The 27,211-nt window shown below is 41.8% G+C and overlaps 1 protein-coding gene across 7 annotated transcripts in view; it reads right to left on the bottom strand.

The window, feature by feature from the left end:
- The window catches only part of VWDE (von Willebrand factor D and EGF domains), a 304,919-nt gene that overhangs the window by 222,525 nt on the left and 55,183 nt on the right, over nt 1-27,211 (bottom strand). For 5 of the 7 annotated variants that reach the window (XR_015056095.1, XR_015056094.1, XM_085873159.1 and 2 more), the window contains exon 1: nt 10,427-10,660. The exons of the other annotated variants lie outside the window; for them this stretch is intronic. Coding sequence is in view for 3 of the 5 variants with exons in the window: in XM_085873159.1 (XP_085729285.1) it covers nt 10,427-10,508 (82 nt within the window). In the remaining 2 variants the exon portion in view is untranslated. Of the gene's footprint in view, nt 1-10,426; nt 10,661-27,211 lie in introns of those variants that run through there. 7 annotated transcript variants of the gene reach the window in all.

Here is a 27,211-nt window from a genome sequence, read left to right as displayed (position 1 = left end):
CTATTTTTTGGGGGGTGGGGGGTAAAAAAAATTTTTTGGGGGGGTTGGAAATCACTTAAAACATGTAGAAATGCAAAAAAAAAAAATTTTTCCTCACAATTTTTTAGGGGGGGGGACCAAGTCCAAAATTAAATGGCAAGATCCTTGGACCATACCTAACCCCCCCCACCAAGTTTCGTCGAAATCCGTCGAGGAGTTTTTCCATAATACTGTTCACAAACAAACAAACAAACAAACAAACAAACAGAAAGGGGCGAAAACAGTAACCTCCATCCATCTTCAAAGATGGCGGAGGTTAATTATGTGGCAGTCACAAGGAAACACAAGGATATTAGACAAAGGTGGAGGCCATTCAGCCCATCATGCCTGCGTGACATCAACTCCACACTAATTTATCAACACAAGATCCAAAGAAGAAAATGCAAAATGTTCAAAAGAAGAAAATGCAAAATGTTTTATTATTATTGTTACGTCTGAGGGGGGGGGGGGTATGCATTCAAAGGGTAATTAGGATGTTTAATTAGGTCTGCTATGCTGTTCGAGTTGTACCAGGATCTCGATGTAATAAGTAGCAATTCAGTGGTGATAAGTTGTCGAGTAAATGTCCATTTCTTCAAGGGGGAAATGATAATTGTCACGTAATTAGATAGGGAGACGGGTTAGGGTAAATGTGTCTGCGTAAACCCTTTTAGTATCCCCTGTAGGCTTGCCGTGATGTAACAGGACAGTGCTGCGGATGGCTCCGCCCCTTGATCATGATTGGCGGAAGGCGACGGTATAGGGCCAATAAAACGGCTCGATTGGAAGTGACAAGGACTCGAGTATAAAAAGGTTCTGTTCGGGAAAAGAAGTGGAGGAAGAGTCATAAAAAGAAAGCGTCTGGTCGAGGCTGTTGATCTCTGAGCGTGCTCTCTTGTTGCGCTGGTTCGTTCCTCGATTCGTCATGTCTCGTGGCCTTGCTGTGCCTCGTGCCTCACCTCGGTTGGCTCTGGAGTTCTGCTTGCTCGGAGTACGGGACCGAACGGCGGGCGGACCTACCTCCCTTTCCTGCTCGCATCTTGGCGCCAGAACTGGCTCCCTGGCGGCTGTGAGCGGTCTTGGGCCTAGACCAGGAGGTCGACACCAGACGAGCGCGACGCCAGCTCGTCCGGCGCCAATCCAGTGACTGTTGCGTCGACACCACGGGCAAGCCTGACCACCAGCTACGGTGTGTGTGTGTGTGTGTGTGTGTGTGTGTGTGTGTGTGTGTGTGTGTGTGTGTGTGTGTGTGTACCTGGCGCCTTAGAGGGTTTGAGATTTGTATATCCAATGGAATTGTTGGTGTTTTCCCCACGCCCGAACCCACACCACTATCCCGTCGAATCGCCCCGGATCCCTCCTCTTGCTGAGTCTTATTATTATTTCTGGTTAGAGAAATAAACATCATTAACTCGGTGAAAAGCGACTCGTGCTACCTTCCTCGTCCAGTTTGCTGTGGAGCGATTAAAACCGCCATCTTTGGGTTATAAAAAATAAACCGCCTCCATCGTTTCGGCTCATTCTACGTTGGCGGGACTGTTCAAGTCCCATGGACGTCACATTATTATTAAATAAAGTGTTTTTTGTGTAGTTTTTGTATTTATTTTTCCCCAGGGGAGGGGGCATGGGCTTGGTCAAAAAAAAAAAATACACATCAACCACACAACACCCCTTGTTGAAACCCCTACCAACAGCACTCAATCCACATGCATTCAATCACCCATCAATGATCAAGCTTCCTAAAAGTTCTGCCAACATCCCTATAACCCTCTATCTCCATAACTTCTAGGTACCGATATAATTCCAAATTAAACTTAACTTTCAGGGAGATACAACTGCTGTTGCCACAATCTTTCCAGGGGGACCTTCATTTTTCTTATTTAAAGGGATCCTGCAGACCGTAGTCCTTAAATTCCTACTTTTTTTGAAAGGTAATTCAACATTTAAATAATTTTTGAGCTAGTTAAAAATGAAAAACACCCTAAAAGGCTGACCCGTCTTCGCTGGTTTATAAACCTTCATGAGAATTATTTTTAACCTTCCCCGACTTTGGACAAACTGATGTGATTAAAGTGTTTAACTAGTGCAAGGTGTGGAGTACAGCAAAGAGGTTGTGCTCTGAAGAGTTGACCAGGAAGCGGTGACTTGAGCATATGTGCACTCTGGCAGGACTTGGGTTTGGGTCAGAGTTCCTTAGATGGTTTGCTTTTACTTTTCAATACCAGAACAACTTCAACTTACTTGTAAATGTCAAAACAAAATGAAAAAAGCATCTGCAATGTGTTTGACATTGTTGGGTTACAATCCACAGCTTGAACTTTTATGCTGAAATTCTAGTTCATATAATTGTAATCATCTATCTATAATTCCAGCAATCTCTGTGTGTCTGTCTGTATTTGTGTCTGCGACACTATTGACGTCACAATTCATTTTTAATTTTTTTTTTTTTTTGCACGTACAGCCACGCACGTACGGGCACGCACTAGTCTATCTATAATTCCAGCAATCTCTGTGTGTCTGTCTGTACATGTCTGCGACCACTGTTTCTCGACAACAACCTGGTCCGATCTAATTGAAACTTGCAAGGAATATTGCTGGGGACCCGAGGATGTGCCTTTTCAAGGTTTGATATTAATCAGACAAGCGGTTCCCAAGTTACAGCCATTTATTTGCCAACCAATGACAGGACACAGTGCTATGACATCACTATTGACGTCACAATGAAGTTAATTTTTTTTGCACGTACGGGCCCGCACTCGTATTATCAAGCACAATAAAAAATATTGGTGACCATATATATATATATATATATATATATATATATATATATATATATATATATATATATATATATATATATATATATATATATATATAATATTTATGAGTGCGATATGCTAACCCTGCTTAGGCAGCACCATGCTCTGCACAGAGAATGGTCCCAATGGATGAACGTGAACACATTGTGTCAGCACACGAACTGTGCTTCCCCATTGTCTTGGGTCACTCACCTCCATTAGATTTTTTTTTTTTCATTTATTTATATTTTCATTGATGGATGTTTTCCGATGGTTCTGTGATGTATGTATGTATGTATATATGTATATATGTATATATGTATATATGTATATATGTATATATGTATATATGTATATATGTATATATGTATATATGTATATATGTATATATGTATATATGTATATATGTATATATGTATATATGTATATATGTATATATGTATATATGTATATATGTATATATGTATATATGTATATATATGTATATATATATATATATATATATATATATATATATATATATATATATATATATATATATATATATATATATATATATATATATATATATATATATATATATCGCTCCCGTCTTACCACTGACTCACTGACTGACTGACTGACATTAAAGTCACCTTCCGGGTGACGTACAAAGCTGAAATTTTGCGTGCTGATGGACATCGAAGCCAGTACACTAGAAAAAAAAAAAATCACAGAATCATCGGACAACATTTATAAATGCCAATAGAAATAAATGAAAAAAAAATAGCAGGTGAGTGACCTGAGATAAAGGGGGAGCACAGTAATTTTGTTTGCCGATGGACATCGAAGCCATTGCACAGGGAAAAAACATCACAGAACTATCGGAAAGTGTTCGTCAATTCACCGAGAAAATTCACAGAGTTTTTGGAAAGCATCCATAAATGAAAATATAAATAAATGAAGAAAAAAAAAAGGAAATAAATAAATTTTAAAAAGAAATGATTGAAAATGCAGGTAAGTGACCCGAGACAATGGGGAAGCAAGGTAATTTGGCACGCTGATGGACATCGAAGCCTGTCCACCAGGAAAAACCACAGAACTGTCAGAAAGCATCTGTAAATGAAAATATAAATAAATGAAAAAAAAAAGAGAAAATAAAAAAAACTGAAAAATCAAATGCAGGTGAGCGACCTGAGTCAATGGGGAAGCATGGCTCCTTATTGCTTCCAATGTGTAAGCGTACCCCAGTAGTGTGTATATATATATATATATATATATATATATATATATATATATATATATATATATATATTGTTACATTTGAGGGGGGGGTATGCATTCAAAGGGTAATTAGGATGTTTAATTAGGTATGCCATGCTGTTCGAGTGTACCAGGATCTCGATGTAATAAGTAGCAATTCAGTGGTGATAAGTTGTCTAGTAAATGTCCATTTCTTCAAGGGGGAAATGGTAATTGTCACGTAATTAGTTAGGGAAACGGGTTAGGGTAAGTGTGTCTGCGTAAACCCCTTTAAGTATTCCCTGGAGGCTTGCCGTGACGTCACAGGACAGTGTTGCGGATGGCTCCGCCCCGTGATCACGATTGGCGGAAGGCGACGGCGGAGGGCCAATAAACGGCTCGATTGGAAGTGACGAGGACTCGAGGATAAAAAGGCTCTGTTCGGGGAAAAGGCGAAGAGGAAGAAGATCAGGACAGAAAAACTGTTCTGGTGGAGGCTGTTGTGCTGGGAGCGTGCTGTGCTGTTGCGCTGATTCGGCCCTGTTTTCATCGTGTCTCGAGGCCTTCTGTCCCTCGTGCCTCACCTTGGTTGGCTCTGGGGTTCTGCTGGCTCGGAGTACGGGGTCGAACGGCGGGCGGACCTGCCTCCCTCTCCTGCTCGCAACTTGGCGCCAGAACTGGTTCCCTGGCGGCTGTGAGTGGACTTGGGCCAGGACCAGGAGGTCGACAGCACCACGGTGTCTCCTGCCCCTGACGAGCGCAACCGCCAGCTCGTCCGACGCCAATCCAGGGACTGTTGCGTCCACACCACGGGCCAGCCTGACCACCAGGACCAGCTACGTGTTGTGTGTGTGTGTGTGTGTGTGTGTGTGTGTGTGTGTGTGTGTGTGTGTGTGTGTGTGTGTGTGTGTGTGTGTGTGTGTGTGTGTGTGTACCTGGCGCCGCCTTAGAGGGTTTGAGATTGGTATATCCATTGGAATTGTTTGTGTTTTCCCCACGCCCGAACCCACACCACCATCCCGTCGAATCGCCCCAGATCCCTCTTCTTGCCGAGTCTTGTTATTTCTGGTTAGAGAAATAAACGTTATCAACTCGGTGAAAAGCGACTCGTGCCACCTTCCTCGTCCCGTTTGCGGTAGAGCGATTAGAACCGCCATCTTTGGGTTATAAATAAATAAACCGCCTCCATCGTTTTGGCTCATTCTACGTTGGCGGGACTGTTCAAGTCCCGTGAATGTCACAATATATATATATATATATATATATATATATATATATATATATATATATATATATATATATATATATATATATATATATATATATGTGTGTATATGTTTCGAATTACTCACCGCCTCACTGATATAAATGTTTTGAACCTTTGAGGCGATTCTCGAAAAAACCCACAAAACTCTGTAAATATCCGTAAACAAAAGTCAGCCAGTGGTATCTCACTCGCTCGGCAGGGATGGGGGCAGAGCTTGGATTGTGCATAAATACAGTGATCACAAATGTCTATAACCGGAAATATCCGTAAACAAATGTTGGCCCGTGCAGCCTTACTCCTGCTCATGGTGGATCACGTAACCAGAGACAATGGCATGTCATACGATCTTAATATGGAATAGGCAAAGCCTAGAAGCGAACGTCGAATTATTCTTACATTCGATGCTGCAATTTCCGGTTACTTCAGCCTGGATTCGGGATCAGCGATCAAATAATGTAAATCACGATTAAAAATTATTTTTTGATGATGCGGGAGATATCTTTATTATAAAATTAGGTAGACTTAAAACTGCTAGAGTATTTACTCTCTAGTTTTGTTGTTAATTTTTTGGTCATAAAGGTGTGATTGGGTCCACTATAGATCAAATTCATTATTTGTGCATTTCGATAACTGTGATAACACTACTGCATATTACCTCAACATTACCTTCACAACAACAACTACACTGCCTAGAACAGGATCTCATGTAAAAAAAATTAATATTACCTCAACATTACCTTCACAACAACAACTACACCACCGAGAACAGGATCTCATCTGAAAAAAAAAAAACTCAACATTATACCTCAACATTACCTTCACAACAACATACCTGGTGTTGGCGCAGTGGTTAGGGCAGCGGCTTGGTATCCAAAAGGTCCTGAGTTCAAGCCCCATTGGGCCACTGAATTAATACACCAGGGGGTTGACTCAGCCTGTCATCCTTCCGAGGTCGGCAAAGTGAGTACCAGTGTACTGGGCCGGTGTATACCCTGGTTAAAATAGGTGTACCATATCCCTGTGTCGTAAGAGGCGACCAGGGTTGCGTCAGGAAGGGCATCCGGTGTAAAACATGTGCCAAATCACTATGCGGATCATACGGATGATCCGCTGTGGCGACCCCTAACGGGAGCAGCCGAAAGAAGAAGAAGAAGAAGAAGAAGATTACCTTCACAACAACAACTACACTGCCTAGAACAGGATCTCATGTAAAAAAATGAATGTTACCTCAACATTACCTTCACAACGACAACTACACCGCCAAGAACAGGATCTCATCTCAAATAAATAAATAAATAAATAAATAAACATTACCTCAACATTACCTTCACAACGACAACTACACTGCCGAGAAGAGGATTTCATCTAAAAAATAAATATTACCTCAATATTATTCCTCAACATTACCTTCACAACGACAACTACACCGCCGAGAACAGGATCTCATCTAAAAAAATTAATATTACCTCAACATTACCTTCACAACAACTACACCGCCTAGAACAGGATCTCATCTGAAAAAAATTTTTTCCTCAACATTACCTTCACAACGACAACTACACCGCCTAGAACAGGATCTCATCTGAAAAAATAAATATTACCTTAACATTACCTTCACAACAACAACTACACCGCCTAGAACAGGATCTCATCTGAAAAAATAAATACTACAAATGAACGTAGAATTCTTCTTACATTCGCTTCTGACTTTACCTATAACTTGTTCACAACTGTATACGCAATTTCCGGTTACTTCGGCCTGGATTCGGGATCAGCGATCAAATAATGTAAATCACGATTAAGAATTATTTTTTGATGATGCGGGAGATATCTTTATTAAAATCAGTGGAGGAAATATACACCATCTCTGATATTTGGGTATTTCATGTCTCCGACAATGCCTTTATCTCCTGGCATGCATCATTCCCCATGTCAAAAAGCGGAAGCAAAAAAAAACCGGAAGCAAAAGGGTCAGAGCCAACAACACGGATTCCAAATTGCCAGGGTATTGTGTTGTTGTTGTTTCCTATTTTCTGATGTGCACGCGTTAAGTATGAAGCTCACTACGTTCGCTATAAACAAGTATGATCACTCGAGAAGTATGATTTCAGAAGTGTCTGTGGGTCTTAGTAATTTATGGATGGTATGCAATTTTTGCCATTTCAGAATATGTTATAGTCAAATCACATTTTCCCTGTACACATGACCCACAAAGCTGGCAAAACAGAAATAAAGATTTGTATCCCGGCAAGTTGAACACAACCACAAGGCCTTATGTGAGAACGTTGTCAAAATACAGATGAGATTGCCAAAATTAATTTTCAAAAACATGAAAAGAAACAATATTTATTATTAATATAAACATCCGCTCCCTTCGAGAACAGCCTGGGGGTGAGGCGGAGAGGGGGGAATCATCGGGAAGGTGAGGTAAATATATTTCTGCCGTGGCTCATACCCTCCTCTGTCTGCAGCAGGGGCAGTAAACCACTTCCACTGCAGCACGTGTACAGGAAAAAACTATAAGTAGTTTCTCTTCTCCCCCCCCCCCCCCCAACCACTCTTGCATGTGGGGTTCAGGGACGTATGCAAACTATATTTTGCTCTCACAGGAACACAAACAGCACGGATAAACACTGCATTTATTATGTCATAAAAGGTGTCGTTAGTCACTGGACATAGGTACACTTGCTCCATTATATATAGACGAGCAGAGTACCCGCACTGTGTGCGATCTTGTTCCAAGCATACAACATGTTCTTCTGATGCATATCTTTATTTGGGAGATGCATAGGCAACTGAGAGCTCTGTATAGGCACCCCCCCCCATCTCCACCCACCCCAGTTTACGTGCATGAAGCAAAAAAAACATACTTACTGCTTTTAATTCTAAACACTTTACTGAACTGGAAAACGTGGGGGACAGGAATACTGTTCTGTAAATGGTGGAAAATTGTAATACCCTTCCCGACCTGGTGGCGGCAATACACGATACACATTTACATGGAGAATTTGCGTCACCCCCTCCCACCCCCCACGTCACCCCCCCTGACAATAATCTGTTTTATTTTGGAACTATTGACCTTTTTAAAGTGACAATTACTCCACCTGTAAACTTAAATAAAGAGCTCATTCTGAACACATTATTGATTCACTTCATTTATTAAACTGCTTGCCGAATGCAAGTGCAATCCACTTCCTTCAAGGAAAGAAAGTTTTCTCAATCCACTTCATCAAATATATTATGTCTGCCTGGTGGATGCACCCCAGTATCTGCTTGCAATCTGCAAGCATGCGCCACTGGTACTTGTACACATACACATACACGCCTGGTGTTGGCTTAATGGCTAGAGTGGTGGGCTTGGGATCCTAGGGTCCTGAGTTCAAATCCTGCTTGTCTGTTGAATAAATACCAGGTGGGGTTGACTCTGCCTGTCATCCTTCTGAGGTCGGCAAAATGAGTGCCAGCTTGCTGGGATCCTGTGTCGGAGTGGCCACCCGTCCAGTATTGTACCCAATCGTCAAGGAGACTGCTTAGGCAGCACCAATGCTCTACACAGAGTATGGTCCCAATGGATGGATAGAAACATATATACATTTACAGTATACATACATACATACATACGTATATTGTTTACAAAGATGAAAGACCGCACCCAATTTTTAATTGTCAAATAATTATAGATCAGTCAGAAAATGGAAAATAACTAATTTTGACAGATGAACCTTAATCTTGCCTTCAACTTTGTAATGTCACATCATAAGGCATGTTTAAATTCATCTATCTTTTCAGACCCACCTTCTCATACAATAGAATCATATACATTTTCAGCATACGTTTGCAATTCACTACAATTTAGTTGCCAGTGTATCATTTTCAGTGTACATTGAAGAACTAGTTTTGTGGTGAAGGCAAGTTTCAGTCTCTCTCTTCAGACAGGTTGGACAGTCGATTACATCAACAGGACATCGATCGAGGTGTGCTAATCATGTGGGAAGCAAGGAAAAGCTGACGTTTCGAGCATTAACCCTTCATTGGAGTAAAAGAGAGAGGGTTAATGCCTGAAATGTCAGCTCTTTGCTTCCCATGGGGGTTAACATACCTCAATCAGTGTTATGTTGATTGGAGCATTTCATTTGAAACGAGTCTTCGCTGGATTACAATGCAATTCTTTGTTGTGTATGCTTATGAATCAAATGATGAATATTACATAGATGTCCGAAGTTTTATTTGGATAAGGATGACTTTTGACAATAATCTGTTTATTCTTTGAAACTGTTGATTAAAATATATGAAATTAATGCTGTTTACAAACAAGACCATGACCAATCTTAAAAGTCAATGATGAAAGGTCAGCAATAACGACTCGCTTTATAATAAGTTATCAACTAACAGTGCGTCCTTCATTAAGTAATTTCCAACACCGTCAAAAATGTCAGTGCATACGAGAACCTCAAACAACCTGCTTTCAACTTTCCCCCACGGCATGATTTGGATCTTAATGAAATACAGATGGGACCCTTGTCGTATCTGTGGCTTGTTTAGCATGACGGGATCTGCGTTCACTTTGAAGCCTACAAGTGGTTCCATATAGGAGGGTTCAAACTGATACATGGGCAACTACTGAATTGTCAAATAATTGTAATAAAGTGGAACATTTGTTAAATCTAATAATGTACTGTGTTTCGTAGCATCAATGTTACATTGAATAGTGTTGTGAGTTTCAAAGATTTACTTATGGATGAAGAAGAGAGTTATTGCAGACGCATCGTTTTGAATGGCCACTGCAGAAAAGTTTATGAAATAACATTATTGTTTTCACTCCAATTTCAGTGGGAGTGAGATAAAATAGGCTTCATCCACAAACCATAATGAGCAGAAGGGATCCATTTCAGCGGCATCCCATGTTGCATTGTAACTTAACATGGTCGGAAAAAAAGAAAAAAAAACAAAAAAAAAACATACCAACATAAGACAATGGAGTTAATACGATCAATAAGGGTAGAAAAGTTGCACATTCATTGTTGTAATGGAAACCACAAAAAACTTCCACCAAAAAAACAAAACAATATTCCATGAAGCGTTGTTGCTCACATTACGATCAGCCGAAGGCAAGTGGACTCACCATGCAGTGCGTGGAGAGTGAGCGCTTGCCAAAGCAAGACTAGAAATGTGCGAGAAGCAGCACCGCTGATCATCATATCCATTGCTATACCTCGGCCAATGTTGAGATTGGAGCAAAGGAGGTTAGTTTATATTGTAATGGGAAAAATAATGACATCAGAGACCAAGTAAATATACAGAAGAGCTGAACAGACAAAGCATTGCTGCTTGCTTAAAGCTGGCAGGCGGGCGGACACTGAATCCCACCGGAAAGAATGATGAGGGGTGGAGGCAACGGGGTGTAATGGCCACATATCAGGGATTTGGGCTTCCCTGGTTTGCCACAGAAGGGTGTGTGCTCCTTTGTAGTTCATCCATCCCTCCTCCCTATTCTCTCCACCCTGCTGGATCCTCACTGGATGTTCAATGTTTTTGCTTCTGCTCATTTTGTAGTTGCTACTGCCTCAAGCATTCTCTTCATTGTATGTACTGTTTTTCAAGAAAAAGTTTTGTTTTTTTTCACAGCAAGCTAACTGGACCTAAAGCTCTTGGTGGAGTTTGTACATAAATCAGGACAAGGAGAAATTGGTACACTTTTATCTGAACTAAAAGGATATCAGTAGACAATTAACACGCAAATAAACATAGCATATAGGATTCAAATCTGGATCCCAGTAAGATAAGTCGTACCACATACATTACAAAAGGGTTGGATTGTAGGATTAAAAGGGCAGAGAGATAAAGACAGCCATCAGGATTGGGATGGCAATGGTGATTAAAGGCACGAAGAAAGACAGCCCCATATGAGCACAATGGTGGAAGAGGCACACGTTTATGAGTGATCCGGGAATACAGCAAAAGGGAAGGGAAGAAAGGAAAGCAGAATGCGAGAAAGGTATGTCGGAAGATTGAACATTTTAAAATTGTTGTGTAAAAAGTTTTAAATTGATGGAGTGAGAGTGGAGGAGGAAGAAGAGTGGAGATGAGGAAGAAAAGTTTGGGACTGAATGAGTTGTCAATGAATGATGATGAATGGCATTTATTTATTATTATTTGAGATAATTTTGAGAAAGAAGAAAAGAAAAAAGGGAATGGTTTTAAGGTAGGGTAGAATTAGACGAGTTTAACTGGAGAGATATTTCGCAAGATATGGGTACAAAGGCAAAAAGAAAGACAGCCCTATATGAGCTCTCACTGCAGACAGGTCAGTGGTCTTTCTATCTTCTACTATCTCCCCTCTGGCCTCCCACCTGCTCTGTTTGTGATATGTCTGCACCCCCCCCCCCCCCATATTTCCACAGGGCACTCAAGGTCTGCCAGCAACCCCCTTCTGGTGAAACTATCAAAAATCACGAATCACTACTCAACTTCACTCTTTCATTCCTCTTTTTTTCCACCTTTGAAACAAACTCCCACATTCTCTTCAATCCCACTCTTCCCTCCAGGTCGTCGAGACAGCTGTTCACCACCAGCTCCTATATTCCCCCATCCAAAACCACAATCTTTTCGACCCCCGTTCATCCACCCCTAACCCACCCCCTTCAAATTCACTGCTTTCCTTCCTGAAAGTCCCTGTGGTGTCCATCTTGTTTACCTCCTGCACCGCGCCACATCCATCTTCCTTCCACAGATCTCTGTTCCCCACTGTTTTATGCTTCCCTCTCCTGCCCCTCTTGTCTCCTGCTGCCTTTGTTTTATGTTCTGTGTGTTAGCTCTCATATGAGCCTCGATATTGCATAAAAAAACCAAAAACAAAACAAGGATCAGGCAGGGCCTCTCAAACACATAGTCAACAGAAAGAGAGAAAGACAAACAGAATGTAAGGCAACTAAAGTTTTTTGTCATTTTTTTGTTAAAGGAAGAAATTAAAGTGAGGGTGGTGAATAATGGGACAGAAGAGGAGATACGGCGAGCTGTCAGGGTATGGGAAACAGATAGAAAAAAATGGGTAGGCCCAAAACTATCCGAGCCTGAAACGCAGGATCAAATTGTGTGTCTTCCCTCTGACACATTAAGATGGGCGTCCTGTCTTCCGACATTAGTTGGTGGACGTTAAAGATCCCCCACAGTGTCCTTCACTTTGAGTGGGCGAGCTTTTGCCGGCACTGTAGCCAAAGTAGAAATTCCTGTCCAAACTACTGCTGGGAAGGCAATGGCAAACCACCCAGTGTAACCCCTCCTCAGGAAGCTGCTTCGGCAGCACCGACGCTCAGAAACGAGTAAGGCACATCAAATATCAAATAAAAGTTACAACTGAATAGGGAAATTAAAGCAGTTTAAAAACAATAGAGTATGGACATGTAGAGACGGGAGGGAGAAAGAGGGTTGTTTTTCATTAACCATAACTTGCTGAAAGAATGAACTTAAACAACATTAGTCATGTTAAAAATACGAGTACGTGCCCGTACGTGCGTGGCCGTACGTGAAAAAAAAAAAACACTTTCAAACCGCGAACCAGAAACAACCACACAGGCCGTTCCTTCGCTCTTGTGTGCCCGTACGTTTGTGCCCGTAAGTGCAACCCCCCCCCCCCAAAAAAGAAAAAAAAAAACTTTCAAACAACCACACAGGCCGTTTCTTCGCTCTCGTAAACCACTGGATTGGGGCATTGTGTTTATCTATAAATGCACATAAGAAATCGAGAAATTATTAGAATACAGTAAGTCATCACTATCTGGAAGTAGTGCGTGCCCGTACGGAATGTTCACATGCATTCCACGAATTATCGCTTGCATTGAAGTAACAACTGCTGTGATACTTCCACACACAGTTAATTAAAATCCAAATTAAAATCAAGTTTACCTCCCTGTCTTTGCCAGCCATGACATTCACTGCCACTGACCATTGCCACTCCTACGCCACGGTAACTAAGGCACCGATCCCCATCGTAACCGGCACGGCACGTGACGTCATCGTCGGCCGGCCGCGCACCGGCCTACGCAGCCACGCCTACGCAGCAACGTGTCCTTTTATTGGTTTGGTAAATAAATGGTCATAACTTGGGAACCACTTGTCCAATTAATATCAAACCTTGAAAAGGCACATCCACAGGGCCCCAGCAATATACATGGCAAGTTTAAATTAGATCGGACCAGTGGTTGTCGAAAAACATGTCTCTCTGTGTCTGTCTCTGTGTCTGTGTCTCTGTCTCTGTGTCTCTGTGTCTCTGTCTCTCCTGGAATTATAGATAGATAACACAAAAGTATGATAAGGAAGTCTAATAAACTATACTTTTATTGGATACAAAATCCAGGCTTAGGAAGAGTGAAGCAACAGATCAAATAGGCAATGAATTGACTGCAGTGGGACAGCATGTGGGTGCAACCAACAGTGGAATGAACAAACAGTAAAGAGGAGAGAGGAGGAGGGGAGAGGACCTGCAGCTTCATTCAGAAGTACAGGAGGGCCTTGCAATTTGCAGGAGTTACGTCCTTGGAAAAAAAGACAACTCGTGAACTTCAAATCTGCGATGTGCAAACCGAAGGGGTAATGGGGGAAAATTGTGTTTAGGACTTTGAACTTTAAAATTTGACACACCTTTTTGTCAAACTGCACCCTGAATAAAACATGTTTTTTTTGTGCTATTTATTTTCAAAATTAAAAGAGTTAGATGAACAATAAAATAAAGTGATATTTTCCTGTATTCAGAACAGATAATAAAGTTTATTAAATTCTTTAGTTATTAAGACGATGAAATTTACCTTTAATAATAATAATAATAATGACAATAAACTTGATCCAATAATACGATGACGATGACGATGATGTAAGCAGGTTTGAGGGGGTTATTGTGTTCATGACCCATGTTAATTAGGTGAATAAATATGGAAAATAGTTCACCAACCCACGATTATTTGAGCGCATTGACCACAATCTGCAAACCTTGCCTCAATGAATGAATTGTGATACAATGAATCTGCGAAGGGAAGCCCACGAACGGCAAAGCCCTCCTGTACCTCTATTACTGGATCTAAAATGTGCAAACAAAATGTATGGCTTACACGTCGAGGTAGAGCAAAGTTTTCTAAAAGATTTCTTTTGCAGCAATATATTAAGAATCGAGGACCAATGGTCCTGCAGCTCACCTGGTTTGTTGTCAAAAAGCGGAGTGACGGATGGATTCGGGTAAAAATAAGAGCTGTATGCAGAATACACATTTCATATCAGGTAGTAAGGACATGATGTTCGCAGTAGTGCAACTCCCTGCTGTCTGTGAGCCTTTGTTTTTGAGATATTGCTCACTTCCTGTAGTGTCAAAATTAGCTCTATTTGATGAGGTGAAACTCCAAGGTGTGTATGATTCATATTTTTTGAGATATTACCCACTTTCTGTATTAAGACATCACTGATAGCCATATGTTTTGGATCAGCTTCTTTTAGATACTGCTTGACAGCTTGAGCATTAGCACGCCTTTCACCAAGCCCAGATGTGCTTGGACCAGGATGCCGGGCAGGGATTATACGTTCGTTATTGGTATTGTTAATATTATTCGTATGAATTAATATATGATTTGTTACAATGTTATAATGATATTAATTTTTTTGCTCACCTGCAACGTAGTTCCGGGGAGCTTATGGGATGGCGCGTCGTCCATCCGTCAGTACGTCCGCACGTCCACATATATTTGCAACTACTTCTCTGAAATTGCACGTACGATTTTGATGAAACTTGACCACAACGTTCATCACCATGCATGTACCAAAGTTTGTTCTTGGAATTAAAAAAAAAAATCTGGCCCGAAGAAGATCTACAGGGGTTGCCCACCAAAATAGGTATTTGCTTTCTTTGAAGAAACTACACATGCAATTCCGATGAAACTTCACTAAGACCTTCTCCACCCAAGGTGTACCAAAGTTTGTTCATGACATGAGAAAAATAGAGGTCGAAGGGGGTCTATAGGTGGGTTTCCCCCCAAAATAGGTATTTGCTTTCTTCTCTAAAACTACACAACACAATTCCGGTGAAACTTGACCACAAACTTTATCACCTGTGATGTACCAAAGTTTGTTCACACCATTAAAAAAATCGAGGTCTAAGGGGGTCTACAGGAGGGTTTCCACCAAAAATATTTATTTGCTTTCTTCTCTGAACCGACACACACAATTCCGATGAAACTTGACCACAAACTTTATCACCTGTGATGTACCAAAGTTTGTTCACAGCATTAAAAAAAAAAAATTCCATAGGTATTAATTTTCTTCTTCATTACATATTTTGTGGGTCATCCATTCCCATCAGTGGTTCTCTGGTTATCTTCTTCAGCCTCTACCAGGTGAGCGCCAAGGGGTATTTCCCCTATGTTTTGAAATAGAATGCCATGCCAAGGAAGGACCTATTGAGCTGCTCTATACACCTTCACATGGCATATGTTTAAAACATGGGAATTCTTCTGGGTTCCTTATAGTTAATTAGCCTAATCAACTCAGGAAGTCATGATGATCATTTTGGTGTATTTGTAGCGGTATCATTTTGAATGTGTGGAATGGGGCAACAATCTGGAACAGGTGTGTTGGTTAAGGACTGGCAATCCCCGCAAGGACTCCAATCCCCAGGTGTCTTTTTGGGTACGATGTGTTGATGTGAAGCCCAACCACTGCCTGATGGTCTGATGATCCCATATTGTATCATACAGTCAAACTCCTGGCTGGCGATACATAATTTCTCAGGTGTTAGTCAGCGAGCACGCACGAAACAGTGGGTCTCGTGATCTCGATGCAATGCATGATCTGGTGCTTGATAGGCTAGATTGTCACCCATCGCCATGTTATGGATGGGAAGTCATAAAATACTTTCTGAAAAAGGCACATGAGGGTATATGGGAGACACCTGATATACAGCGACAAAACAATGGATGCTTTACCGAGATAGTGAAGAGACGGTGATGTTGGGCGGTAACGTGAATAGATGGTGATGTTTGACATCTACAAGGAGATTGAAATGACGCCAAAAACCCACACCTTCGATAGAGTATCTGACGTCAGCAATAGCAAATACCCATGGAAATGAGCGACGTATATCAAAATCAAGCTGGAGGAGATGTTCTCCAAAAGTAGCAATATCACTGTTGTCCACGGTATGTAATGAATATTCCTGTCAATTTTTTTTTCTTTTATCAGCAGACAGTGGCACAATGTTCACTTATGCCCCTGTATCCATTATAAAAAGAAGTCTGCTATCACGATTCACAAAGAAGAGAAGGTGACTGACATCTGGCTCATGAAGGCAAACGGTAGCTCAAGGTACAGCATTTCTCTCAGTCTCAACAAGGGGTACACGAAGATTGCCACGACTGGTGTTGCACAGCATGGAGCTCCAGCACGAGCTTGTTAAAGTCCACCATTTCAGGTCGGAGCTGTGCGACGTGCTGTGGTGGAAGTGTCACATGAGCCACAGCCGGTGTAACGGTGTCAATGAGATGATCAACCAAATGGGCAGCAGCTGGTAGTGCCAGCTCTGTGTTAGCTGCAAGTATCATGTGAACATGTGGTGGTAAACATGACAAAAACTCATGAAGGAGTGATTGGTCGATGGTGGCATGGCAGCCACCGAGAACCTGCTGAATATGGCATATTAGTTGTGTGGGTCTTTAATCTGCAAAATCCTTGGTTGTAAGAAGTTGGTGAAAGTGGCGGTGCTCAGAGGGGTTAATGTGCTTTTTGAGCACTGTCTTCAGAATCGTGTACGGGTTGTTCGTTGGAGGTCGCAGTAAAATAGCTCTCACCTCCATCACATACTAGTGAAAAGGAGCCAACAATGTATTTGAACCACATCAACTCAGCAGTCATGTTCTGGGTGTCGAATTGGGCTTCGACTTGTGTAAACCACATCTGCAGGTCATCAGGACAGAATGGCAGCGGCTTTATCGAAACCATTGCTACCGATGAAGCTGGTTGAGTGTATGAGAAGAGCACAACTGGCTGTTCATTCCTGGCAACTGGTTGCGCATTTGCAACTCCTTGTCTATCCATTTGGATTACGTCAGGGTCACCAATTCATCATGGAAGAAAAGACGTCAGAGATGTTTAGATGCCGATTCAATTTTTTATGGAACCACAACGACTCAAGCTCTCAAAACCCCTGCTGGGAAACCCGTTAAAACATAGCTAAAGCATCTTCACATATGACTAAACCGAAGGCAAAATGATACTGCTACTACAAAGGGGCTGTTTTGGGTCAGTCAGTTTTGTAGCTCAGCGATGTTGTCCACGAGCTTGATGAACGTTGCGGGTTGTTGGAAATCCTTCATAGACGTCTGTTACCTCCATTATAGGTTTATAAGGTTATATCTTGGGAGATTTTTTGAGGCTTTGTGTTGTACTAAACATGTCTGACCAACTTCCTGATAAATACAGGTGTGTCAATGTGGCCAAATATAGGATTTGATTTTCGAATTATCGGTTTAAAGTTGCATGGACTGCAGGTGAACTTGTATCTGCTAGATTACTGTGACTTCTTGTTCATTTCAACTTCCCTTTATGCATCATAACTAATCAAGCCTCCCACTGTAAAATAAGAGAGGCTTATATCTGTTGTAGAATTTCTTTCTACAATTAGTGCCCCCAATTTGAATGGTACCTCCATAGGTTGGTACCCCTATGAGTCATAAATCACCATTTAGATTTATTTTCTTCCTTTATTCTGCCAATGTTTGAGCTGTATCTCAGAGCTGACTGGGACTTTCGGAATGACATTTTGATTCAATAATGGGAATAGAAAGAGTGTGGGGTTGACGGAATCTTTTGACCTTGACCTATGTTTAAGGTTTTCTAATATGACCTAATTGGAGACATTATAACATTTTTCTCTGAACAGAAAGAAATTGCCCTCTCTAGATAGCCTAGAGCATTGGTTCCCAACCTGTGGTCTGGGAGTAAACAGCAGGTTTACTAACCCTAACCACAGCATGAAGCTGAGAAAGGTAAGAGGCAGGAGCACCAGAACAGAGGGGAGAGCAGTACTCCATCAGGCTGCGGACGAAAGCTTTGTAAATGGTCAGGAGCTCAGGTGAGCAAAGGAAGGACTTGCACAATGGAGGATTCCCAGTCAGCGACTGGCTTTGGAGGCCTGGATGGAAATGTGGCTTTCCCAGGAAACATCATGGCAGATAGTGAGACCCAGAAGCTTAAATGAAAGGACTTCTTCCAGAGGACTGATGAGAAAGTAGATGGGGGGGGGGGGGGTCTAAATGGTCCTTTCGGAGAGACATAGTGAGAGTGTGAGATTTGTCAGGATGGAAAGACATGTTCCACGTGTTGGACCACTTTGTGATTTGACCCAGATCTCCAGAGAGCGAAGAACCTGCTGCTTGCTGGTCTGAGGGATGATCGATGGTATGGCAGAGGGTGGATTCATCAGCAAAGAGATAAAGAGGATTTTCCAGAGTCAGAGAGATCATTGATGAAAACCAGAAAAAGAACAGGGCCCAGCACACTGCCTTGAGGAGCACATCCAGGGTAGAGTGACCTGTTCTGAAGTGGGGCAGTTGGCAGATTTTAAATGATTGGAATCATTTAAAATGATTCCAATGGGGATGGGGAAAAACAAAGGCAGTTTTTAAATGATTGGAATTTTAATTCAAATGCTGATTTGACACCTCAATTAATTTCAAAGTTACAATTGTGATATTTAACAACAGAAATTTTAATAATGATGAACAAGACGATTGTGTAACAGGTCAGAATCCAATAAAGTGCTTCATTTCTATCGGAGAAACACCTTGGAAATCTAAATGAGAATCTCTAATTACATGTGGATAAAATAACGAGGAACTCGAGGCCAGGACAGCTTGGTAGAAAGCCATCAGGGATTAATTACGTCAGCCAGTCTTGCTGTAGCTTCTGTAACTCGGCAGGTGGTGTAGTAAAGCATATATACTGATTGCACAACATTTACCCTGATCTGCTCCGATCGGGTGCAAAGCCAATAACAGCATATTTCTCTTTTAATGAAAAATAAATAAATCCAGTGTACTTGGAAATATAATGAAATAAAATACTAAAATGTACGATATGTAGTACTTCGTAATTTGCATCGATGTCCAGAGAGGACAACTCAGGAGTATCCTTTGAGATGTTTCATTACTTTAAACTAGAGAGTTGGTGTCAAAGCCACCCAATGCTCGCCTGTTTATACATTTATCGTTTTTAAAAGACTAGTCTAATAATATTTTTTATAAAGCATTGCAGTGAAATCTGATCCAAATAATTTTAAAGCAATATATGTATTTGTATATTGTAATCAGTAAACGAGTATAGATATTAAATGAATGGCAAGCGTCTAGTATAAACAGGCGAGCATTGGGTGGCTTTGACACCATCTTAGGTTGAAATTGTAAAAAATATTTTTTTAATCATTTGTTAATTTCAACTTCACAACACCAATAGTATACCCGAAAGGAACCTCCATGCCAAACATCAGCATCGTAGTACACATATTTAATGAATGGCAAGCTTCTAAATAACTTGCACCAAAAACTTTAACGTTGATGTGATACAAAGAAGTTAAGTTCAAAACAGGTCAAAAATTTAAAACATTTGAAATTATTTTTTAATTTCAACTTCACTACATCAATAATATACCCCAAAGGAACCTCCTTACCAAATATCAGCATCCTAGTACACATATTAAATGAATGGCAAGCTTCGAAACAACTTGCACCAAAAACTTTAACATTTTTTACGCTCACGCTGACGCTGACGCTCACGCCGGGGGTATCGCAAAAGCTCTCTGTTCTTCGAACAGGCGAGCTAAAAATGAAACCTAAAAAGTTTCCAAAAATACTTGGTGGTTCAAATTGCCATCAGTGTTTCATTAGATTTTGCATCCCATAGCTTTAGCCTGTTAATATAATTTTGTCTCACCAATATTTGTATTGTTGATAGAAACAGCAGTCTTAGACCGACATGAATATACATATATATATATATATATATATATATATATATATATATATATATATATATATATATATATATATATATATATATATATATATATATATATATATATATATATATATATATATATATACACACACACAGTGTTCGTGTGAGAAATTTCTGAGGTTATCCTGAACAATCAATTGCAGAGTCGGCTGTTGCCATGTAAGCAATGAGATCCTTGGGTTTAAGTCCTGGGTTAAGTCAGAATTTTTCACATGAGCCCCAAGCAGGAATTTATTCCTGTTTATTAAATATATATATATATATATATATATATATATATATATATATCTTCTTTCGGCTGCTCCCGTTAGGGGTCGCCACAGCGGATCAACAGTCTCCATTTCGCTCTATCCTTCACATCTTCCATTGACACTCCAACCGCCCGCATGTCCGCCCTCACCGCATCCATGAACCTCTTCTTTGGCCTTTCTCTTCTCCTCCTACCTGGTGGCTCCATCCTCAGCATCCTTCTCCCGATATACTCCGCTTCCCTCCTGTGCACATGTCCAAACCATCTCAATCTCGCCTCTCTCACTTTGTCTCCAAACCGTCCTACCTGCGCTGTCCCTCTAATATACCCATTCCTTATCTTGTCCATCCTCGTCACTCCCAACAAGAATCGCAGCATCTTTAACTCTGCCACCTCCAGCTCCGCTTCCTGTCTTTTTGTTAGCGCCACCGCCTCCAAACCATACAACATAGCTGGTCTCACTAACGTCTTATATACTTTCCCCTTAACTCTTGCAGCTACCCTTCTGTCACAAATCACTCCTACAACTCTTCTCCACCCACTCCATGCTGCCTGCACTCCCTTTTTCACTTCTCTCCCCCACTCTCCGTTACTTTGGACAGTTGATCCCAAGTATTTAAACCCATCCACCTTCCCCACCTCAACTCCTTGCAACCACACCATACCACCACCCTCTCTCTCATTTACGCACATGTACTCAGTCTTACTCCAACTGACTATCATTCCCCTTCTCTCCAGTGTGTACCTCCACCTCTCGAGGCTCGCCTCAGCCTGCTCCCTACTCTCTCTACAGATCATGATGTCATCCGCGAACATGATAGTCCATGGAGACTCCAGTCTGATCTCGTCCGTCAACCTGTCCATCACCATTGCAAACAGGAAAGGGCTCAGAGTCGATCCTTGGTGCAATCCCACTTTAACCTTAAACCAGTCCGTCATTCCTACCACACACCTCACAGCTGTCACACTGTCCTCATACATATCCTGCACGATCCTCACATACTTCTCCACCACTCCCGACTTCCTCAGACAATACCACAACTCCTCTCTTGGCACCCCATCATAAGCTTTATCTAAATCCACAAACACACAATGCAACTCCTGGCCTTCCCTATACTTCTCCACCAACATTCTCAAAGCAAACATCGCATCAGTGGTGCTCTTTCCTGGCATAAACCCATATTGCTGCTCACAAATCATCACCTCTCCTCTCAACCTATCTTCCACTACTCTTTCCCACACCTTCATGGTGTGGCTTAACAACTTTATCCCTTTGTAATTTCCACAACTATGCACATCACCCTTGTTCTTGAAAATCGGAACCAGTACACTGAATCTCCACTCCTCCGGCATTCTCTCACTTTCCAAGACTTTATTAAACAATCTGGTTAACAACCCCACTGCAATCTCTCCAAAGCACTTCCATGCCTCCACTGGTATACCATCTCTATCTCTCTGTCTCTCTCTCTCTCTTCATTCATCAGCTCCTCAAAGTAGTCCATCCACATTCTCAACACACTCTCCTCACTCGTCAGCATATTCCCATTTGCGTCCTTTATCACCCGAACCTGCAGCACATCCTTCCCAGCTCGGTCCCTCTGTCTTGCCAATCGGAATAAATCCTTTTCCCCTTCCTTTGTATCCAACTTCTCATACAGCTCGTCATATGCCTTTTCCACCTCTCTTTTTGCCTTTCGCCGCCACTCCTTGTACTCCTGCCTACTTTCTTCATCTCTCTGACTATCCCACTTCTTTTTCGCCAACCCCTTCTTCCTTATACTTTCCTGTACCTCCTCATTCCACCACCAAGTCTCCTTATCTTCCTTCCTCTGTCCAGATGTCACACCAAGTACCTTCCTAGCTATCTCCCTCACTTCTGCTGTAGTTGCCCAATCATCAAACCCATCTTTACCACCATCCAACGCCTGTCTCACCTCCTCCCTAAATTCCATGCAACAGTCTTCCTCCTTCAGCTTCCACCATCTGGTCCTTGGTTCAGCCCTCACTCTCTTCCTCAACCTCACCTCCAAAATCATCCTTCAGACCACCAATCGATGCTTTCGAGATACACTCTCCCCTGCCACCACCTTACAGTCTCTAATCTCTTTCAGTTTGCATCTCCTGCTGAAGATGTAATCCACCTGCATGCACTTTCATATTACCGTGTTCCTCCTTCTTCTTGAAATACGTATTTACCACTGCCATTTCCATTCTTTTTGCAAACTCTACAACCATTTGCCCTTCCACATTTCTCTTGTTGAGACCGTACCTACCCATCACCTCCTCATCCTCTTTATTCCCTTCCCCAACATGCCCATTGAAATCTGCTCCAATCACCACTCTTTCATCCTTGGATACACTCTCCACCACTTCAAGGAACTCACTCCAGAAATTTTCTTTATACTCCATCTCACACCCCATATGCAGTACAGGGCATATGCACTGATGACATTCATCATCACCCCTTCAATTTCCAACTTCACACTCATCACTCGGTCAGACACTCTCCTCACCTCCAATACCCTCTTGACATAATCTTCCTTCAGGATTACCCCGACACCATTTCTCCTCCCATCCACACCATGGTAGAACAGTTTGAAACTACGTCCAATGCTCCTAGCCTTGCTCCCCATCCACTTGGTCTCTTGTACACACAGTATGTCCACCTTTCTTCTCTCCATAATATCAGCCAACTCTCACCCTTTGCCATTCATCATCCCAACATTCAGAGTTCCAACTCTCAACTCCACACTTCTACCCTTCCCCCTCTCCCACTGCCTCCAGAATCGCCTTCCCCGGCTCCTTCTCCTCCTTCGCCCAGCAGTAGCACAATTTCCACTGGTACCCTGCTGACCACCGGTACCGGTGGCGGTCGTTGGTAACCAGGGGCTCGACCGATCCGGTATGGAAATTCGTTTTGGTGTCCGCATAATGATTTGGCATCGGTTTTTACGCCGGATGCCCTTCCTGACGCAACCCTGGTCACCTCTTACGACACACAGGGATATGGTACACCTATTCTAACCGGGGCATACACCAGACCCAGTACACTGGTACTCATTTATCATATATATATATATATATATATATATATATATATATATATATATATATATATATATATATATATATATATATATATATATGAGTTCTTCTGGCTAATCAGTTGCACACACTCCACATATTAGGCATGAGCTTAGCAGAAATACAGCCCTCTTTATCTCCCTTGTAATAACCTCTGTTTTTTATATACATTATCTAAAGCTCATAGTGGAACTCACACACACACACACACACACACACACACACACACACACACACACACACACACACACACACACACACACACACACACACACACACACACACACACACACACACACACACACACACACACACACACACACACACACACACACACACACACCCTCTGAGCTTGGGGGAAGTGCCATCACATCATCTGCATCAACGTCCTGATAGGATAACTGAGGAGTAGCCTTCAATATGTTACTGGTAGCCTCTTGGTACTAGTAGCCTCAGGCTGGTAGCCTCTGGGTACCAGCGACATCACGACAATGCTTCTGCTTTTATCACCGCACTCAGAAGGGTATTTCCAAAGAGGAATTTTCTCCTCCCCATGAATGCCAACCTACAGTGATTGTCTGTGCTCTTAACCTTTTAAAACGCTAAACGTCAAGCAAGGAAACAGCACGTACCGTTGTGTAAAGTATTTGGTCAGACTCGGTTGGGGTTTGAACCACCAACCTACCAGATTCAGAGCAGATGTTCCATCACACCACCAAGTCTGCTATAAGTGTAAAAGTCCTGTCTCCTTCAGTCGCTCCTCATGGCTTTGTCTCGTTTGGCCTGGAATCGATCTACTCGCTCTACGCTGAACCCTCTCAATGACAGCTAGATCCAGATGTGGTAACCAAATCTGTGTTATTGATGAGACCTCACTAAATTGCTGTCGTGTTGACACTACCTCTTTTGAATTAAAATTAATCCCCAAACGAATACAACTAAAACCGTTAGCTTTACCTAGAGCTGTTTGGCACTGTGCTGTCTCCTTATCCTTCCATCTGCATGAACAGCTCCAGATGCTTCTCCTGTGTCACACACTTCAAGATTGTTTCCCCTTGCATCATGTTATGTCTAGTTTCATTATTTCTACTCAACCGCAGCACCTTATACAGTATTTCTTTATGTTAAACTTGATCTACCAATCTTTTACCCAACATTAAAATATCCAGACTTGCATAAATCTGACCACCCACACCTCCTCTCTGTGTCATCTGCAAATTGGGAAAGCGAACTCTTAACCTCACTGGACAAATCATTGACGTAAATTATGAATAATAGTAATCTATAGGCATGTCTCTGAAACAAGGTTGGCTACATCTTGTAAGGGAGGATAGTAATGATATGGCTCTTCTTTAATGACCACAATTATTCCCACGTTCTTGTGGGATTGGCCGGGGAAGCTTGGCCCAAGTCTTTCAGGAACCAGCTGGCCAGGTGTGAAGTAGAACTGAGGTTAGGGCAGGAATTTGGCCATGGTGCCAGCGATAGCTCACCTATACTCTTTGCGAAGAACACCGTGACATCGTTAAAGTCAATCAACTAATGCGAGCAGACGGGATGCCAGTTTAACGGCCATCCGAGGGAACAGCACACACATTGATGACTCACCCTGCCTTTGAAACACCAAGATGACAGTTTATATTGGGTCGGGGTTAACACAGGGAAGACAACATCGAGGCGAGTGTGCGTACGTCGAGGCCATCCTGCCAGCCCCATGAATGATTGTGATTGCAAGGGGTAATTTGCTTGGTCATCCTTACGATTGGATCGCAGTGATCATCATGGCCAATCCTTAGTGGAGATAATCAATTGCCTGCCTGAACCATGCCACACATCTCGCAATGAACAAAGACAACTGCTTCACAATTTAACCTGGATACCATGCTCGTTAGTTCGTTCTATAATCCCAACTGTCATTGCTCTCACACATTTTGAGTTTTAACCTTCAATGTGATGTGATATATACACTCTATAATTCATAACAGCCTTGAACTTTCTAGCAATTTCTGTAAAGCACCAGAAGCATATTTTCACTCTTTGCAAGGGGCAGTCATAAGTTTGTCCCCCTATCCCCTTATGAAGCAGATGTGTTGCACCAACTAAACTCAGCACAGATGTTAATCCCTTCGATGCAGTTTCCAGCCAGTGTCAAAGATTTTTCACAGTGGTGGATGAGTTTCCTGATGCATTGGGTCCAACTCACATATGGAGAAGTATTTTGAACGCATCCAAATAATTGTACCGACCAGTACCATTGACATGAAAAATTAAAGTGCAAACTAAATGTCTACAAATCGTGCAAATCCAAATGTAGGTGTTTAGTACAAAACTGAGGATTATAATAAACCACCAACTTTACAGACTATAGGATTTAGTTTAGTATAAAAGAGCTTCAAAGAGTTAAATATTGGCCGATTTGTTAGTTTAGGACCAAGTTTAAAAGGTTAATGGGAGTAGCGCAGATATTGATATCACGGGCAACAGGAAAACAAAATGAAATGAAAAGTTAACTTCTTAATGAGAACGATGGTGATCGAAGAAAATAAGCTGTGTGTTCTCTCTGCAGGACATGAAATTACCAAACTGTAGAACAGACCAATCTGCCCCGATGACACACTTTCCAGCTGCGAGTAAAAGTACAGGCCCTGGGGAGAGCCACACGCTCACTGCTTGAAGAATAGACTCTTTGACATGCTTCCTGATAGATTAGGCATAAGGAGTCGAGGCAAACCATTCTTTGTTCCCTTTTCAGTGTTCTTTTCCTTTCCAAGTGGAATCTTCGATCCAAAGGTTGCTAATCACGGATCTCCATTCTTCTTTGTTTTCCGCTTTCTTTTTCAGTTGCCCATATTTGTTGATGTCATTCCAACCTTTAGAGTTTAGATCAACCTACCACGTTCTTCTTTGTATTCCTGGTGCTCAGCTTCCTTTAATGTTACCTTCCATGATGCCAACAACCGTTTTGCCATGGGATCCTCTTCTTACCTGTCCAAATAAAGTTGACGTTCTCTTTGCTATGCTCGTCAGCAATGTTGGTTTCTCTCCTACCCTTTCAAGTACCTCTCGGCCAGCTAATCGAGAATAAATAGGTTATAGTTGCAAGAGAAACTAAAACAGCACTCGGTAGAGGGCATACCTCTGACAAGCTGAATAGTTTAGTGATAAGCTGGATCTGGATCTGGACCTGAACCAACCTCTACTCAGCTTGTTTTTGTCACATACCCAACTCATCCACCAAGTTTTGTCCTAGTACGTCCACAACTTTGAGATATCGTGCTGTACATTATGTCGTTTTTGGCCCAATCTCTCGATGGTGAAGAATCACTTATAAAAAAAACTCTAGTATCCAAATCCAGATCTGAATCTTCACCAAAATTGAGTCAATTTGTCATGGTCACACACCCAACTTGTCCACCACGGTTCGTTTGAATCCGTCCACAATTCTTTGAGATATCATGCTATATATCATTTTTGGGCCGATCCCAACTGCCCCACTCTGTAATATCTCAACAGTGAAAAATAACCTAA

This window comes from Eptatretus burgeri, chromosome 3, assembly GCF_056783735.1.
Source record: "Eptatretus burgeri isolate ZD-2024b chromosome 3, Ebu_testis_v1, whole genome shotgun sequence".
Lineage (NCBI taxonomy): Eukaryota > Metazoa > Chordata > Myxini > Myxiniformes > Myxinidae > Eptatretus > Eptatretus burgeri.
The sequence above is the reverse complement of the archived record's forward strand: the minus strand, read 5'-3'. Positions and strand labels throughout refer to the sequence as shown.